The sequence below is a fragment of the Musca autumnalis genome, unplaced genomic scaffold, assembly GCF_047663935.1.
Source record: "Musca autumnalis isolate F117 unplaced genomic scaffold, ASM4766393v1 scaffold_1, whole genome shotgun sequence".
Classification (NCBI taxonomy): Eukaryota; Metazoa; Arthropoda; class Insecta; order Diptera; family Muscidae; genus Musca; species Musca autumnalis.
This window is the reverse complement of record NW_027411644.1, coordinates 295,164,584-295,182,970: the sequence shown is the minus strand read 5'-3', so window position 1 is coordinate 295,182,970 and position 18,387 is coordinate 295,164,584. Positions and strand designations below refer to the sequence as shown.

The following is an 18,387-nucleotide window of genomic DNA, read 5'->3' as shown; positions in this document are numbered from 1 at the left end:
TTGGGTGCATTGGTGTAAAGATAAAGACATTGACTTTTGGTGTGTGGGTGGAAAATTCATTCATAAAATGTAGAACAGAAAAGGAAAAACAAAACAACACCTTAAAGTTAACCTACAAAAATATACAAACATTATCGAAGAGAACTGTTTGTTTGTATTTGGTAAGTGAACATCCGCAGCAAGATGTTGCACCACGGGATGTTACAATAACTAGTGGATATGCTATATTGTTTGGGGTGCTTTCGATCGGTAAGGTAAACATACGCGGAAAGGACAATCGGATGATATGATATGGGACCTACTTTTTATAGACGAGTCCGAACTGCGTGTCTACAGACACTACTGTAGAGGAGTATTATGTACATTAATTAACTGTTTGGAATTCGAAGACCATTTAACACATCGTCACCTAAAATGGGCCAAAATCAATAATTTTGTTCTTTATATCTACATGACAAAGTCCCTGACATTGATGCCTACATGACCTTGATTTGTATTGTTTTTAGAGAAAAACACGATGTTAACCATTAAAAAAAATCTCCATATGAAGTTATAAATTCATTGATAATAAATTAAAGCATTCCCAAACTGATCATTCCCCCTACTCAATTAAGCAGACATCAAGTGAGACATGTTAAATGAACAGTAAACCGCAATGCTAAGGGCAATGTCGGTGTTTGAGTAGTGTGCTGCAGAGAACTTAAAACCATTCGCGCTCCTTCATAGTTGGATAACTGTCTACTACTACGAGTAGTACTAGTGAAGTACAACAAAAACACAAGCACATCCGTGGCTGTGGTTCATTTCCGTATCCGTTAAAAATTAAGGCCAAACATCAGTGCCCACATTCAGTGTTGGTGTAACTAAACGCTGAGTGAAATCGTAGAAAGCAAAGGCGTAAAGGAAGTTATGCGTTTTTATCATATCCCAGCAAACAATTTAAGCAAATCAAAGTTATTGATAAATTGTTTCTAATGGCCTATTTCACTAAGACGATTCGAATTCAATTTCGTTCAAAATACTACCAACTTCTGTTCTTGAGAATGAAATGATTCAATCAAACAAGTATTCTCTAAATAACAGGAGTTAAACAGGCTATCGAAGTGTGATCTCCAATATGATTGGAATAATAACATTTTATTTTACAACAATTGAAAAACACAAGATTTTCCACGAACATTACACACATTTTGGGGTATCAAGTAAGGTTTGGTTTGGCCTTAAAATTTCAATGCCCAAAGCATACGTTAACTATCGCAAAGTGGAGAGTGTGCCGACCAAAAAAAAATGGATATACATGGATAAAAAATTGTAGCGATCTAATGGAGAACTGGAAGAGTATGAAGTAGCGGTAGGAGCTATATGAAGAACTTCATATAATTTGCATTTATCAAAATTTAACTCTATCCGAGAAGTTCTATGCAGAAATATGTTATAGCTCCAATGAATACTAAATAATATGTGTGAATAATAACATTCAAAATCGGACAGTACAATTCAATGGTGGGCTAAAATAAAACGTTGATCGAGAAATTTCGGAAGAACATTTTTTTAGCCCAAACGAAGACTATAGATCAAATTTCAGTCATTTCCATAGAATAATATAATTGTTTCACAAACATCCCAGATGGGACAAGGGAGACTTATCTGCCACCGTGGTGCAATGGTATGCACATCCGCCTTGTACGCTAAAGGTCGTGGGTTCGATTCCCAGGCCAGACAACATCAAATTTTCAACGGTGGCAAAATACACCTCAGTGAAGTTGGCGACATTTCCAGAGTATTTCAGCCTTGTAAAACTTCTCTCGAAGTGGTGTCTTAGGACACGCCGTTCGGACTCGGCAATAAACAGTAGGTCCCATATCACTGAGCTAATATGAATCGGGGTGCACTCATTGATATGAGAGAAGTCTTCCTTGTCCCATTTCCATAGAATAACCAAACTAAAACCTTAAAAATGACGAAGATAGGGATGCAACGTTCTATGACAGCTATATCAAAACATGAACTTATATCCACAATTTTTTTATGGAGAAGTTTTGAATCAATGACAACCATAAATGCCATATTACAGCAAATTTAAGCCGAAAATATATGAAAACACTAAGGAAAGGATTAATGTCGGGCAAGCCTATTGGCTTGCAAATAAGTTAAATGTATGTGAGAGTTACATCCAAATCTCCGCCGATTTCAATATAATTTGACGCATTTATTTCTAGACCATTTATAGTCACGCCTTCAACATTTCATTGAAATCGGACATACATATATGGTAACATGGTGCGCCTTCGCCACTGGGGCGGCTACGCATGCGCCGATTTTCTCGCAAAATACAAGTGCTAGAAAAAATACGTTAAAGGCAAAATTGTGAGTTTAATGAATATCTATCATCTCCCAAAAATTGGCAGCTGTGTCATAGGTATGATAGCGGACGCACGCGGTTTTGTGTTTTCAGGGTATTAGGAAAAATTATTATGGAAGGTATTTTTTGTGATATCTTCTTTACCTTTTGTGATATCAAAAACACGTTTTATACCGTTAGAAGACAACTACTGATGAATATAAATTCCAATAATAATGAAAAAAAAAAAAAACAATTGCAAATGTCAATATATTAATATTATGAATGCGCCTACGCCATGATAGGCGAGTGGTGGGTTAATGTTAGAAATTTGTCATGTTTAACTTAAATTCTTTACACCATAGATATACCACATTATAATGTGAAGTTAAAATCAAATATTATCCTAAACGTATCTTGTTGTAGTAATAGTATGATTTTTGTAACTAAAGTACCTACTTCAATTAAGTACTAGAATCTGATTTTTTATACCCTCAGCCTTTAGGCTAAAGAGGGTATTTACAATTTGATACGACCAAAAATGTGCCTCATCGAAATAATGGTTTTAGACTCCAAGTATGTTTGTACGATATCCGTTTCAGACAATTTTTAGTAGATCTAGCAATGTCCGTCCGTCTGTCTGTCTGTCTGTCGGTCTGGCTGGCTGGTGCGCACGATAACTCTCGAACGGATCAATCGATTCGGTTCAAATTTTGGGTGTCCAAATATTTTGTCTAGATTCGATTTAAGTTCGAAGATGGGCCATATAGGTCCACTCCTTCAGGTACCTCCCCCACAAATGTTCAAAAATTGTCGAACAACTTTTGCGCACGATAACTCTTGTAGGGAATAACCGATTTGGTCCATACTTTGCACATCGTGTAATTTCTACCAAACTTAGATGAGGTTCTAATATGGACTCAATCGGTCCACTCCTTCGAGTACCTCCCACACAAAATGTCGGAAAAATTCAGTTTAGGACCTGGTCTCGAATCGCTTTGATTTTTGTTTACGCACGTTGTATTTGCTGTCCTCTATACGACGCTGTAAGTTTCATTAGGGGCAAGTCCGTACTTCCTGAGAAAATAGCCTGAAAGTTACAAAAAACCCTATGACACCGTGTGTAGTGGTTGGAGCGCAAGATAACTCTCGAACGGATCTGCCGATTCGGTCCAAAATTTGGCTTTCGTAACATTTTGTCCAAACTTAGTTCAAGTTCAAAGATGGATTATATCAGTCCACTCCTTCCGGTACCTCCCCCACAAAAGTTCGGAAATGTTCGGAAAATTTGTGCGTACGATAACTCTTGAAGGGAGTAACCGATTTGGTCCATACTTTGCACATTATGAAATTTCTACCAGTCTTAGATGAGGTTCCAATATGGACTCAATCGGTAAACTCCTTCGAGTACCTCCCACACAAAATTTCGGAAAAGTTCAGTTTAGGACCTGCTCTCGAATCGCCTTGGTTTTTGTTGTAACATCTTGTATTCACTGTCCCCTATACGAAGGTACAAGTTTCCTCAGGGGCAAGTCCATACTTCCTGAAAAAATAGCCTGAAAGTTGAAAAACAAACCCTATGACACCATGTTTATGAGTGGAAGCGCAAGATAATTCTCGAACGGATATGCCGATTCCGGCCAAAATTTGGCCTTCGTAATATTGTATCCAAACTTAGTTTAAGTTCGTAGATAAGCCATATCGGTCCACTCCTTCAGGTACATACCCCACAAAAGTTCAAAAATATTCGGAAAAATTGTGCGCACGATAACTCTTGAAGGGAGTGACCGATGAAATCCATACTTTGCACATCCTAATATATCTAATATGGACTATATTTGTCCACTCCTTCGGGTACCGCCTACACAAAATTTCGGATAAGTTCACTTTAATATCTGCTCTCGAATCACTTTGATTTTTGTTGAAGCAACTTGCATACGCTGCATCCATTACGACTGTAAAAGTTTTTTCAAGCGCAAGTATATAATTTGACTCCCAAAATAAGATCCATTTCCATAATATACTATGTCGGTCTTTTCCTTCAAGTACCTCCTCCGAAACACTTTTGAAATTAAATTCTAATCCACATTTCTGTCGGTTAGTTTAAATGTCCAAAAAGGGCCACAAAATTCTGAAAAAAATCTAAATATGTACATTCGATCTGTCCGAAGATGAAAGTTCCAATACACATTGGCTGAGGGTATATCTCTGTCGGCAAACCGACTGATACTTTTTTACTTGTTTTTTTTTATTTTAGAATCCTTTTTGATTATTCAATAGAAAACATGTTCCCTTTTCGCATCATGTTGGTATTTAAGGAAGAATTATGGTAAATTACAATTTTAGAGTCCGTTGAAGAATTTCCAATATCGATGGCGAAGCGTGGGGGAGGCTTGTCACTTTTTAGAGATTTTGTAAATTCTTTACAAATTCTGTAACATATTCTACATTTCATCAAAATTGGGCAGATATAACGTGTTCGGTGCATCATATACCTCAAATCGGCCGAATATATGTGAGCTATATCCACATCTGAACCGATTTTCACCAAAAACAAAAACGTTGTTCATATGGCTAAAAAATTGTCCTCACCAATTTTAAGCTGAATCCAATGCGGCTTGTACGTTGCGAACGGAAATGTATAAGTGGTTCTATGACAGGACACCAACCCAATTTTAAAGAAGTCGACATTTAAACTGAAGAAAATAACTATATGAGACGTTACACACTAGAGACGCTTACTTACATACTTAGCTGGCCCATTACAGAACATTTGTTCTATAGGCCGAACTAAGAAGAGATCTCCATTCCTCTCTATTTGTTGCTTTGCACTCTGGAATACCGCGCCTTGTCATCTCATCATCCACTTGTTTGCGCCATCTATTCCTTGGCCTGCCAATTCTGCGTGCACCGCCATGTGGCATGTATTCATACGCCTTTTTAGCGGGTTCATCATCGCTCATTCTTATGATATGGCCTAGCCAACGCAATCGCTGCATCTCGATACGTTTAACAATATTGATGTCGTTGTATAGCAGATACAGCTCGTGGTTCATGCGACGTCGATATTCACCGTCAACGCAGATTGGTCCGTAGATCTTTCGAAGAATTTTTCTCTCAAACACACCAAGCACTGCCATGTCTGCTTGCGCAAGTATCCAGGCTTCGGAGCCATACATCAGCACGGGTAGTATCAGTGTTTTATAGAGCGTTATTTTTGTTTGACGAGATGTGGCTTTGTTTTTAAACTGCTTACTTAATCCAAAGTAGCATCTGTTGGCCAATACAATTCTTCTTTTTATTTCACAACTGATGTCGTTTGTTGTGTTGACGGAGGTGCCGAGGTAGACGAAGTCTTTTACTACCTCAATATTATAGGAACCAACTTCCACAGTCGGTCCGAGCTCAATGGACGCATTGCGCGTCGACACCATCAACTTGGTCTTCTCACCGTTTACCGCCAGACCCACTTTAGCAGATTCTCCTTCGACCTTTATAAAGGTATCAGTTACTTCTTTTACTGATCGACCCATGATGTCTATATCATCAGCATAAGCAAGTAACATGTGACTATTGGTGTAGATTGTGCCACTTCTTTTGACGTTTGCCTCTCGTATAACCTTTTCTAGCAGGATGTTGAAGAGGTCACACGAAAGGCTGTCTCCTTGTCTGAAACCTCTTTTGGTACCAAACTCTTCGGAGAGGTTCTTTCCTATTTTAACTGAGGACCTCGTGTCAGTTAAAGTCATTTTACAAAGCCGGATGAGCTTTGCGGGAATACCAAATTCAGACATGGCTTGGAATACCTTTGAGCGCTTCGGACTGTCGAAGGCTGCTTTATAATCGACAAAGAGGTGGTAGGTGTCGATCTGCATCTCTTGGGTCTTCTCCAGGATTTGCCGCAGGGTAAATATCTGGTCAATGGTGGACTTGCCAGGTCTAAAGCCGCATTGGTATGGTCCAATAATCTCGTTGACCATTGGCTTTAGTCGTTCGCACAATATCCCTGACACGATCTTGTAGGCAATAGGGAGTAGACTTATGCCCCTATAGTTAGAGCATACAGCCTTATCTCCCTTCTTGTGGACGGGGCACAGGATACTCAGGTTCCAATCGTCGGGTACTCGTTCTTCCTGCCAGATGGTGCTAACTAGCTGATGAATACACCTTATCAGCGTGTCGCCTCCGGTTTTGAACAGCTCGGCTGGTAAGCCATCGGCCCCTGCTGCCTTATTATTCTTCAGCCGATTTATTGCTGTCTTTACCTCATCTTGGCTGGGCGGTATACATTCAATACCATCTTCTGGGATTGGGACTGTGGTATCTTCGTCGTCTTCGCTGCTATTGGATACCAACAGATTTGAAAAATGTTCTTTCCATATCCTGAGTACAATATCTGTATCAGTTACCAAATTACTAGAAACGCTACATATCACAAATACAACCAGCGACAAAAGAATGAACTACAAAATTGATACGGACCACATTTACAGGGATCTAGTTCATAAGCACAGACGAAAGAAAACATATATTAGCTTTGACGTTAAATTCGGTTAGACGTTTTTTTTCTTAAAATAATGTAATGTTTGTGTTATACTAGTATGTTTATCTTTTTGTAATATATTATTTTTTGCAACGGATCCCTGAAGATGATTGTCGAGGACAATCGAAATATTGGATGAATAAAGAGAACAAAAATTTAAAATAACAAGTAAAAAAGTCTGTGTGGATTGAAACAAATTTTATGAGATATCACGCGAACCATTTTAGCGAATATTTTCGAACTTTTGTGGGGGAGGTATCGGAAGGAGTGGACCTGTAAGCACCACCTTCGAATTTCATCTATTATTCGATATCCAAATTGTGGACGAACGCAGTGTTCGGCTCCAGCTCTCCAGCATATATGTATATGGTGCCATAAGTGTTTTTTACACCTTTCGGGTTGTTTTCCCAAGAAGTATGGACTTGTCCCTAAAAAACTTTTACTGTCGTAATTGAGGCACAGAATGCAAGTTGCTTCAACAAAAATTAAAATGATTCGAGAGCAGGTCTTAAAGTGAATTTATCCGAAATTTGTGTGGGAAGTACCCGAAGGAGTGAACAGATATATTCCATATTCACACCTGATCTATATCTGGTAGATATAATGCGATTTGTAAAGTATGGCCGATTTGGTCACTACCTTCAGGAGTTATCGTGAGCACAGGTTTTCCGAACATTTTTGAACTTTTGTGGGGGAGGTGCCTGAAGGAGTGGACCGATATGGCTTATCTTCGAGCAAAAACTATGTTTGCACAAAATATTACAAAGGCAAAATTTTGGACCGAATCGGCAGATGCGTTCAACTGTTATCTTGCTCTACAACCACTACACACGGTGTTATAGGGTTTTTTTGCACCTTTCAGGCCATTTTTTCAAGAAGTGTGGATTTGCCCCTGATGAAACTTGTACCATCGTATGGGGGACAGTGAATGCAAGTTGTTACAACAAAAAAGCGATTCGAGAGCAGGTCCTAAACTGAACTTTTCCGAAATTTTGTGTGGGAGGTACCCGAAGGAGTGGATCAGTTGGGTCCATATTGGAACTTCATCTAAGTCTGGTAGAAATTTCGCGATGTGCTTTCTTCAAAATTTATCGTGTGCGCACATTTTCCGAACATTTTCGAACTTTTGTGGGGGAGGTACCAGAAGGAGTGGGCCGAAATAATCCATCTTCGAACTTAAACTAAGTTTGGACAAAATATTACGATAGCCAAATTTTGGACCGAATCGGTTTATCCGTTCGGGAGTTGTCGTGCGCTCCAGCCAGACAGACAGACGGAGGGGAATTGTTAAATCAACTCCAAATTGACTGAAACACATTTCGTCCAAACATACTTAGGGTTTAAAACCACTATTTCGATGAGGCACATTTTGCCCGTATGAAGGTGTATATGCCCTCGTTAGCATAAATGCTGATTTTAATGACCTTCAGCCGAAACAAATACAACATCACGTTCTATATATATGTAGGAGTGGTTACCTTCTTCGTTCCAAATGAAACAATTTGATTATTGTCTTAGAGACAAAGTAAGCATTTATTTACAGTTTTGAGTTCTTAAATTAAATAAAGTAACTTAAGTTATTAAATATTTACAGAGTTCACTTATTTCTTTTAAATCAAATAATTCACTAAATATTAAACTTCAAACACTTCAGAGCTTCTAAGGTAACTTCTATGAATACTTCTATTCGCACTTCTTAACACTTGAACTTCTAATCAGCGACTGTGTTTGATCGTCGTGTGTCTGCACTCATTTGCATTTCTGTGACGTTCGCTTTCCTCTCTTCGTATGTACAATGTGTTGTGTCGTCTTCGTCTATGTTTATCTCCTGTTGTGTGTAATGCAGGCGCACAAATGTGAGCATGCGTAACCCGTTCCTACATATATTCCTAGAAGGAACTATGGGTCTATCTGGCTTGCTTATGCACAAAAACATAATACCCTTTACCACAGTGTGGTGGTATATGGGGGCTATACTAAAACGTGGACATTAGGGTTACGACTGTTTGGCATTTTTTTCTCAAAAATGATTTCCTGTAGTGAGAATGAATGAACGTTTGCCTATTATTGCCTAAAACAATATTCATCTATTTTATTTTGAAAAAGGATCCGCACAAACCACTTTGAATTTCATTCTTTTAATACTATGAAATGAAAAAAAAAATCTCAAGAAATTATTTCCTTTTGCACGAATGAAAAAGGTTCCGCATGAAATATAGTATGTGTATATAAAATGATATATGTATATGTAATAATACGTTGATAAAATTAGTGAGAAACAAACGGTTATGTCATTTTGGTTATATCGTGTGCCCCTATACCTAGTTTTCAGTTAAGTACATATATCCTTACAGTGACTTCAAAAAATTGTCAAATTGTGACGCAGTCACAAGTTAGTGGCTGCACATCCCCTAACCTAACCTAACCGGTATGCTCTTTCTGAATTTTCTCTCTTCTGCTCTAGCTTCCGAGGAATCCTCGATTCGGCGCGAAATCCTAAACTTTTTTCAGCCATAAAATTAATATTTTAAAAATTTACAAGTTTAAAAACACATTTCTAAAATCAGAACTTTAATTTTCGATTTAGAAGTTTTTAATTTATGGAGGCAAAAATGGAAATTTTTTTTTGTTCCATATGGTGAAAAATATTTCACATTTGTGTCATTCATAAGTCCCAATTTACATTAGGCGAGTTTACTTGCGGCAATTGTCAGTTTGAAGGAGAGAGAGGTGAGGTATATGGTAACCCTTTGCCTCTCAACACCCTCTCTCACCCACAAACTGACAATTGCCGCAAGTAAACTCGCCTAATGTAAATCGGGCCTAAGTGTTGATATGGAACAATTCGACAAAAATTCTATTCTCTCTAACTTTTATATTCCAATACATATTCCTCTATATTTTTACAAATATGTTCTATATACTATTATTAATAATTCAAGTCAAAAATATAAATATTTTCTTTAGTCAGCTCCAGGCAGTGACGCAAAATTTTAAAATTCGATTATCTCAAAACGGACAAATGGCGTATGGAACACTTAAACATGACACCGACGATATGTCTACTATTTTTAGTGGAGAAAATTGTGGAATATGACGAAAAGTAAATGACAAATAACAGCATTACACATTACATTAAGACTGAAAATATAGATACAACTTTTAAAATACCTGAAATCGGGTAGTACCGTTATATAGGGGCTATACTCAAACGTCGACCTATGTATATAGACAGCTTTTTGTGCAAAGGTTTTCATACCTCTCGAAGCAAAAAATCCGAAATTTTGGAGGTCAAATTTAAAATTTCTTTATAGCGACGCGTCGCGTTATGTGGGGGTTATACCAAAACATCGACCTATATAAACTAATATACTGGATTAACCTTCTTTATTATGATTTATTTGACGTGTACGCAATGGAATTGGCATTTGAAACCCAGTGGGATTTGACAAATTACAACCAATTCAGGTGCAGGCGAAACAGTTTAAATACCAGCACCATGTTATAAGCATTTCCTAAAGATTCCAAACTAATGTTATAATCGTTTCAGTAGAACCGGTTCTAATCCGGTTTTGTAAATAGAAAAAACACTGTAAAAATAAAAAATTCTGGTAATCAGCGCAAAAATACATACCTCTGGGCAAAAATCGAGGATAGGTACACAAAAGCAGATATGGTACTTGGTGTGTATACATAGTGTGTATAACTATATCATGTACGATGTGACCTATACAATCGCGATATCTCAAGAAAGGCAGATTTTAGGAAAATTTAGGAAATGAAGGGTTATATATTTTTCTTTTGTCACTTTTTAAGGCTTACCGTTTTCGAGAAAAATCCAATACATACAAAAAACAATATTTTACCTTTGCACACATGGAATAAACTTTAAGGACATTGCTTTGAGAGAATTGTTGTTATTTCATGGGCAAACTAATAATCACATACGAATTTCAGAAATCAAACTCATACCCATCCCTTTGGATGGTGAAAATAAAAATGTTTGCTGGGAAGCAAAGCGGACAACACAACTTGATGTACATAAATATTCACTTACTATCTTACATGATTGTCTCTTGTTGGAATTTGTCTAATGTTCTATGAATGGATGAAAGTAAGACCAATTGCAATAATTCATAATAATTATTAATGTTCTTTCGGCTTTTAATGCTTCAATTTTATTCTTAACAACGAAAATTAATGTCATGCATAGTAATTTTAAAATAACCAAGCAAAAACTTAAAAACTCAAATTGTAATTTGTCAAGGGATTCGAGGAAAAAAACATTTTTTTGTTTTGCCTTTTTAAGGCGAAAGTCATTTTATAGTGATATTGGAATTAATTCTCTTTCGAGTTGAGCTGTACATTGAAAAATTAGGAATCCACAGAAGTCCCACATATTCAACCATTATGCTTCGTTTCACGGGTGGTCCGATCATAAGGCATATTAGAATGTTATTTTAGTGGTTGGACGAAAGCTAAGCTTGGAAACTAGCATTTAACACAAATCATTCGAAAATTGTATATTCAAATTATTAATTTATTTTAATGTCAGTTGTTTTAATAACAAACTTTCAAATAGTTTTTGTTAGACTTCATCTATCGTGTGCTTCAATACGATGACATCGTCAGGTAGAGAGAAACCTTTCTGATATTTCTCATGGAAAAGACATAACTGAAGTATTGGGTGACGTAGGGGATGGAAGATACCAAGGAACGGTCCTAACCGGTTTTTAACATGGCAAAGCCCAGGATTTATCTTGGTCCCTCTTTCATCTCAAGTGGACACTGACCTCTCCGTGGTGTCTCCTGGGGAACTGCCTTTAACACCCGTTAAAGGTAGTGGGCTAACATGTGCCGCGCGTTCACCCATAAGAACGTTAAAAACTTGGGTTTGGGCGTCGGGTTAGTAACCCTAGAAAAAACATCCTACTATGAAAAAACGAAAGAAAAGAAAAACAAATCCCTCAAAAGTTGACGATACCCGCAAACGTTTCAAGGACCATGATCTGCACATCTGGAATGATCGCACTCTTTATAGAGACGGTGCAGTTTACGCATTGGCAGATGTACTTGAAAAATACAAGGCCGACATTACTGCCATACAGGAAATACGATGGAACGGGAAAGGCGTCACAACAACACCTAAAGGTGACGCACTGTATTATAGCTGCCATGACACAAAGCATGAGTTTGGTTGCGGATTTGTAGTTGGTCGGAGGTTAAAACATCTGGTCTCCAGCTTCACCCCAGTGAATGAAAGACTCGCTGCAATTCGATTAAAAGCAAAATTCTTCAACATCAGCTTTATTTGCGCTCATGCTCCCACTGAAGACAAGGACGAACAGACCAAAGATATATTTTACGAGCGCTTAGAAGGAACTTATGACCGTTGCCCTGCCCATGACATTAAAATTATACTAGGCGATTTTAATGCCAAAATTGGAAAGGAGAATATCTTTGGCCCAACAGTCGGGAAATTCAGTCTCCACAGTGAAACATCTGACAATGGTATGAGGCTGATAGACTTTGCAGCTGCAAGAAACATGGTAATTAGCAGTACCAGATTTAAGCATCTCGATATTCATAAGGGCACCTGGCTGTGGCCAGATCAAAGAACAAAAAATCAAATTGATCACGTTGTGATAGATGGAAGACATGCATCAAGCGTGTTGGATGTACGATCGTTCCGAGGTGCAAACATAGACTCGGAGCACTAACTTGTTGCAGCAAAGGTACGTACCAGATTAAACGTAGCAAACAAAGTGCGAACAGACACAACACGAAAGTTGGACATCGGTAAGCTGCAAACACAACATATAGCCACAGCGTATTCCACTCAACTAGCCCAATTGCTTAATGAGAGCACTCCTTGTCCCTATAACATAAGAACACCATTGCAAAATATTGCCCACACCTTGCAAACAGCCGCAAAATCCATACTTGGATTCCAGAGACCTCCACAAAGGAATTCATGGTATGACCAGGAGTGTCGTGCTGCTATCGAAGAGAGTGTGAGAGAGAGAAGAGAGTGTGAAATCGAGATGTACAGGAGACTGAATGAAGTCCGAAAATTCTACCAAAGAGTGAAACATCAAACTGATGGCTTTGGAACTGGCACATCCTCCTGTAGAGACCAGCAAGGTAATCTGGTAACTGATACAGATAGTGTGCTAAGGATATGGAAAGAGCATTTTTCCAAACTGTTGGTATCCAATAGTAGCGAAGTCGACGAAGATACCACAGATCCAATCCCAGAAGATGGTATTGAATATATACCACCCGGCCAAGATGAGGTAAAGACAGCAATAAATCGGCTGAAGAATAATAAGGCAGCAGGAGCTGTGCAAAACCGGAGGCGACACGCTGATAAGGTGTATGCATCAGCTAGTTAGCACCATCTGGCAGGAAGAACGCGTACCCGACGATTGGAACCTGAGCATCCTGTGTCCCGTGCATAAGAAAGGAGATAAGACTTTATGCTCCAATTATAGGGGCATAAGTCTTCTCCCTATCGCCTACAAGATAGTGTCAGGGATATTGTGCGAACGACTAAAGCCCATAGTCAACGAAATAATTGGACCATACCAATGCGGCTTTAGACCTGGCAAGTCCACCATTGACCAGATATTTACCCTGCGGCAAATCCTCGAGAAGACCCAAGAGATGCAGATCGACACCTACCACCTTTTTGTCGATTATAAAGCAGCCTGCGACAGCCCGCTACGTTCGCAGGTATTCCAAGCAATGTCTGAATTTGGTATCCCCGCAATTTGGACACAAGATCTTCAGTTAAAATAGGAAAGAACCTTTCCGAAGAGGTTTGTACCAAAAGAGGTTTCAGGCAAGTAGACAACCTTTCCTGTGATGTTTTCAACATCCTGCTAGAAAAGGTTATACGAGAGGCAAACGTCAAAAGAAGTGACACATTCTACACCAATAGCCACATGTTACTTGCTTATGCTGATGATATAGACATCATGGGGCGATCAGTAAAAGAAGTAACCGATACCTTTATGAAGGTCGAAGGAGAATCTGCTAAAGTGGCCTGGCGGTAAACGGCGAGAAGACCAAGCTGATGGTGTCGACGCGCAATGCGTCCATTGAGATCGGACCAACTGTTGAAGTTGGTTCCTATAATTTTGAGGTACTAAAAGACTTCGTATACCTCGGCACCGCCGTAAACACAACAAACGACATCAGTTGTGAAATAAAAAGAAGAATTGTATTGGCCAACAGATCCTTCTTTGGTTTAAGTACTTACTTACTTACTTACTTAGCTGGCCCATTACAGTACATTTGTTCTATAGGCCGAACTAAGAAAATATCTCCATTTCTCTCTGTCTATTGCTTCCCCTTCTGGAATACCGCGCCTTGTCATCTCTTCATCCACTTGTTTGCGCCATCTATTCCTTGGCCTGCCAATTCTGCGTGCACCGCCAAGCGGTCCGTGTTTATACACCTTTTTAGCGGGATCATCATCCCTCATTCTTATGATATGGCCTAGCCAACGCAATCGCTGCATCTCGATACGTTTAACAATATTGATGTCGTTGTACGACAGATACAGCTCGTGGTTCATGCGAAGTCGATATTCACCGTCAACACAGATTGGTCCGTAGATCTTTCGAAGAATTTTTCTCTCAAACACACCAAGCACTGCCATGTCTGCTTGCGCAAGTACCCAGGCTTCGGAGCCATACATCAGCACGGGTAGTATCAGTGTTTTGTAGAGCGTTATTTTTGTTTGACGAGATGTGGCTTTGTTTTTAAACTGCTTACTTAAACCAAAGTAGCATCTGTTGGCCAATACAATTCTTCTTTTTATTTCACAACTGATGTCGTTTGTTGTGTTTACGGAGGTGCCGAGGTAGACGAAGTCTTTTACTCCGTCAATATTATTGGAACCAACTTCCACAGTCGGTCCGAGCTCAATGCGTCCATCGCGTCGACACCGTCAACTTGGTCTTCTCACCGTTTACCGCCAGACCCACTTTAGCAGATTCTCCTTCGACCTTCATAAAGGTATCAGTTGTTTCTTTTACTGATCGGCCTATGATGTCTATATCATCAGCATAAGCAAGTAACATGTGACTAGTGGTGTAGATTGTGCCACTTCTTTTGACGTTTGCCTCTCGTATAACCTTTTCCAGCAGGATGTTGAAAAGATCACACGAAAGGCTGTCTCCTTGCCTGAAACCTCTTTTGGTACAAAACTCTTCGGAGAGGTTCTTTCCTATTTTAACTGAGGACCTCGTGTCAGTTAAAGTCATTTTACAAGGCCGGATGAGCTTTGCGGGGATACCAAATTCAGACATGGCTTGGAATACCTTTGAACGCAGCGGGCTGTCGAAGGCTGCTTTATAATCGACAAAAAGGTGGTAGGTACCGATCTGCATCTCTTGGGTCTTCTCCAGGATTTGCCGCAGGGTAAATATCTGGTCAATGGTGGACTTGCCAGGTCTAAAGCTGCATTGGTATGGTCCAATTATCTCGTTGACCATAGGCTTTAGTCGTTCGCACAATATCAATGACGCGATCTTGTAGGCAATAGGCAGTAGACTTATGCCCCTATAGTTAGAGCATACACGCAGAGAAAAAAATATGTTTGATCCAACAATATTCCAAGAGCAAAATATGTATTGTTAACATATTGTTGGATTCCTCATGTAGTATTGTTAATCCAAAAATAGTTTGTGTCAACTGAACAATATTTCTCTCTTTTCTTCGAAAATTTGTTTCTCTTCTCTCGCTATTCGATGCCGTGTTGAAAAAACAATTTTGGTGAGTTGTGGTGTGTTTGTATGACATGCTGCCTTTACCTTTGTTTTTGTGTGTATGTACTTGTGAGACTCTTGTTTTTATTTGTTTCTGTTTTGTTTCATTCTTCTTTCCTTTTCATGTTTGTTATGGTGTTTAATTATTCCTTATGTTGTGGTGGCTGCTTGTGGCTTTTTGTTTGTCTTTGTTGTCAGCCAATGCAGCAAACCATGTATTGTGTTCATCAATGATTGCAATATTATACGCGACATTTATATCCAAGTTATGCGAATAGTGTATATGAGAAGTATATGCACTCAAATAAAAAATTTCTGGGCTGGTTTTCTGTATTGACAATACTTTTTGTAAACAAAATTAGATTATGATAGTTCCTACAATCGGTATTGTTAACGATTTTAACAATATTGCGGAAATTCGAAAGTTGTTTTTGTTTTCTATGTTTGGAACAAAAGATGGTATTTTTGGATTTGGATTACAATGTTTGAACAAAACAAATACATTTTTGGAACCAAAACATATATTTTTGTTCCAACAAAAGCGAAAAATATTTTTTCTCTGCGTGTACAGTCTTATCTCCCTTCTTGTGGACGGGGCACAGGATACTCAGGTTCCAATCGTCGGGTACTCGTCCTTTCTGCCAGATGGTGCTAACTAGCTGATGAATATACCTTATCAGCGTGTCGCCTCCGGTTTTGAACAGCTCGGCTTCTGCTGCCTTATTATTCTTCAGCCGATTTATTGCTGTCTTTATCTCATCTTGGCTGGGCGGTATACATTCAATACCATCTTCTGTGATTGGATCTGTGGTATCTTCGTGGACTTCGCTACTATCGGATACCAACAGTTTGGAAAAATGCTCTTTCCATATCCTTAGCACACTATCTGTATCAGTTACAAGATTACCTTGTAGGTCTTTACAGGAGGATGTGCCAGTTCCAAAGCCATCAGTTTGATGTTTCACTCTTTGGTAGAATTTTCGGACTTCATTCTGTCTACTGTACATCTCGATTTGTTCACACTCTCGCTTTTCCATCTCTCACTTCTTCCTGCGGAAAAGACGTTTCTCCTCTCTCCTTTTCTCCCTGTATCACTCTCGTGCGCTACGCGTTGCTACGGATTGTAAAGTAGCCCTATATACCGCATTTTTCTCTTCGGTGGCAGCACGACTCTCCTGATCATACCATGGATTCCTTGGTGGAGGTCTCTGGTATCCAAGTATGGATTTTGCGGCTGTTTGCATGGAGTGGGCAATGCTTTGCAATTGCGCTGATATGTTATTGGGATGAGGAGTGCTTTGATTAAGCAATTGGGCTAGTTGAGTGGAATATGCTGTGGCTATCTGTTGTGATTGCAGCTTACCGATGTCCAACTTCCGTGTTGTGTCTGTTCGCACTTTGTTTGCTACGTTTATTCTGGAACGTACCTTTGTTGCAACAAAGTAGTGGTCCTAGTCTATATTTGCACTTCGGAACGAACGTACATCCACCACGCTTGATACATGTCTTCCATCTATCACAACGTGATCAATTTGATGTCTTGTTCTTTGATCTGGCCACAGCCAGGTGCCCTTATGAATATCGAGATGATTAAATCTGGTACTGCTAACTACCATAATTCTTGCAGCTGCAAAGTCTATCAGCCTCACACCATTGTCAGATTTTTCACTGTGGATACTGAATTTCCCGACTGTTGGGCCAAAGATATTCTCCTTTCCAATTTTGGCATTGAAATCGCCTAGCATAATTTTAATGTCATGGACAGGGCAACAGTCATAAGTTTCTTCTAAGCGCTCGTAAAATATATCTTTAGTCTGTTCGTCCTTTTCTTCAGTGGGAGCATGAGCGCAAATAAAGCTGATGTTGAAGAATTTAGCTTTTATTCGAATTGCAGCAAGTCTTTCATTCACTGGAGTGAAGCTGGATACCAGATGTTTTAGTCTCCGACTAACTACAAATCCGCAACCAAACTCATGCTTTACGTCATGACAGCTATAATACAGTGCGTTACCTTTAGGTGTTGTTGTGACGCCTTTCCCGTCGTATTTCCTGTATGGCAGTAATACCGGTCAGGACCGTTGCTTGGTATCTTCCATCCCCTTCGTCAAGTAAGCAGTTTAAAAACAAAGCCACAACTCGTCAAACAAAAATAACGCTTTACAAAACACTGATACTACCCGTGCTGATGTATGGTTCCGAAGCCTGGGCACTTGCGCAAGCAGTGCTTGGCGTGTTTGACAACGACATCAATATAGTTAAACGTATCGAGATGCAGCGATTGCGTTGGCAAGGCCATATAATAAGAATGTGCGATGATGAACCCGCTAAAAGGCGTATAAATTCCAGCCACATGGCGGTGCACGCAGTATTGGCAGGCCAAAGAAATAGTTTTGGGCAGAAAATTAGCTTTTGAGATCATAGTGCAATGGCAGTGACCACTGTGGATAATCACCTTTCTCCCGTTCAAATTGCAATATTTCTAAATTTGAATAGAAAAGAATCAGATATTTGTAAGGCTGAGTACAAATATCACAGCCTTAATGGGGTTTCTACACGGTATGTTTTTTACATATTCATGCATAGCAACTGTCACTTTTTTCGCCCATATGTAATTCCTTCTGCACGGCAAAATTTTATTTTTCATTCGTTTTCTGTTGTTTTCTTTATTTATATCGCGTACAAACAAAACAGCTGTTTACCTTTGGTTGTACAGACGAGAAAAGAGC

General features: G+C 39.1%; 3 protein-coding genes across 9 annotated transcripts in view; 2 read left to right on the top strand and 1 right to left on the bottom strand.

Annotated features, from left to right (window-relative positions):
- LOC141389748 (glutathione S-transferase 1-1-like) overlaps positions 1-18,387 on the top strand; it is a 178,629-nt gene that overhangs the window by 7,330 nt on the left and 152,912 nt on the right. The gene's annotated exons all lie outside the window — the stretch shown is intronic.
- LOC141389745 (uncharacterized) overlaps positions 1-18,387 on the top strand; it is a 115,783-nt gene that overhangs the window by 7,309 nt on the left and 90,087 nt on the right. The window lies entirely within an intron of this gene.
- Positions 1-18,387, bottom strand: part of Sol1 — a 458,110-nt gene that overhangs the window by 400,406 nt on the left and 39,317 nt on the right. Inside the window, exon 8 of one of the 7 annotated variants that reach the window (XM_073961715.1) lies at positions 8,444-9,028. The exons of 4 other annotated variants lie outside the window; for them this stretch is intronic. In XM_073961715.1, coding sequence (XP_073817816.1) covers positions 9,015-9,028 — 14 coding nt within the window. In that variant the 3' untranslated portion in view covers positions 8,444-9,014. Of the gene's footprint in view, positions 1-8,443; positions 9,029-15,785; positions 16,221-18,387 lie in introns of those variants that run through there. 2 more of the 7 variants (XM_073961716.1, XM_073961717.1) reach the window with 2 other exon arrangements.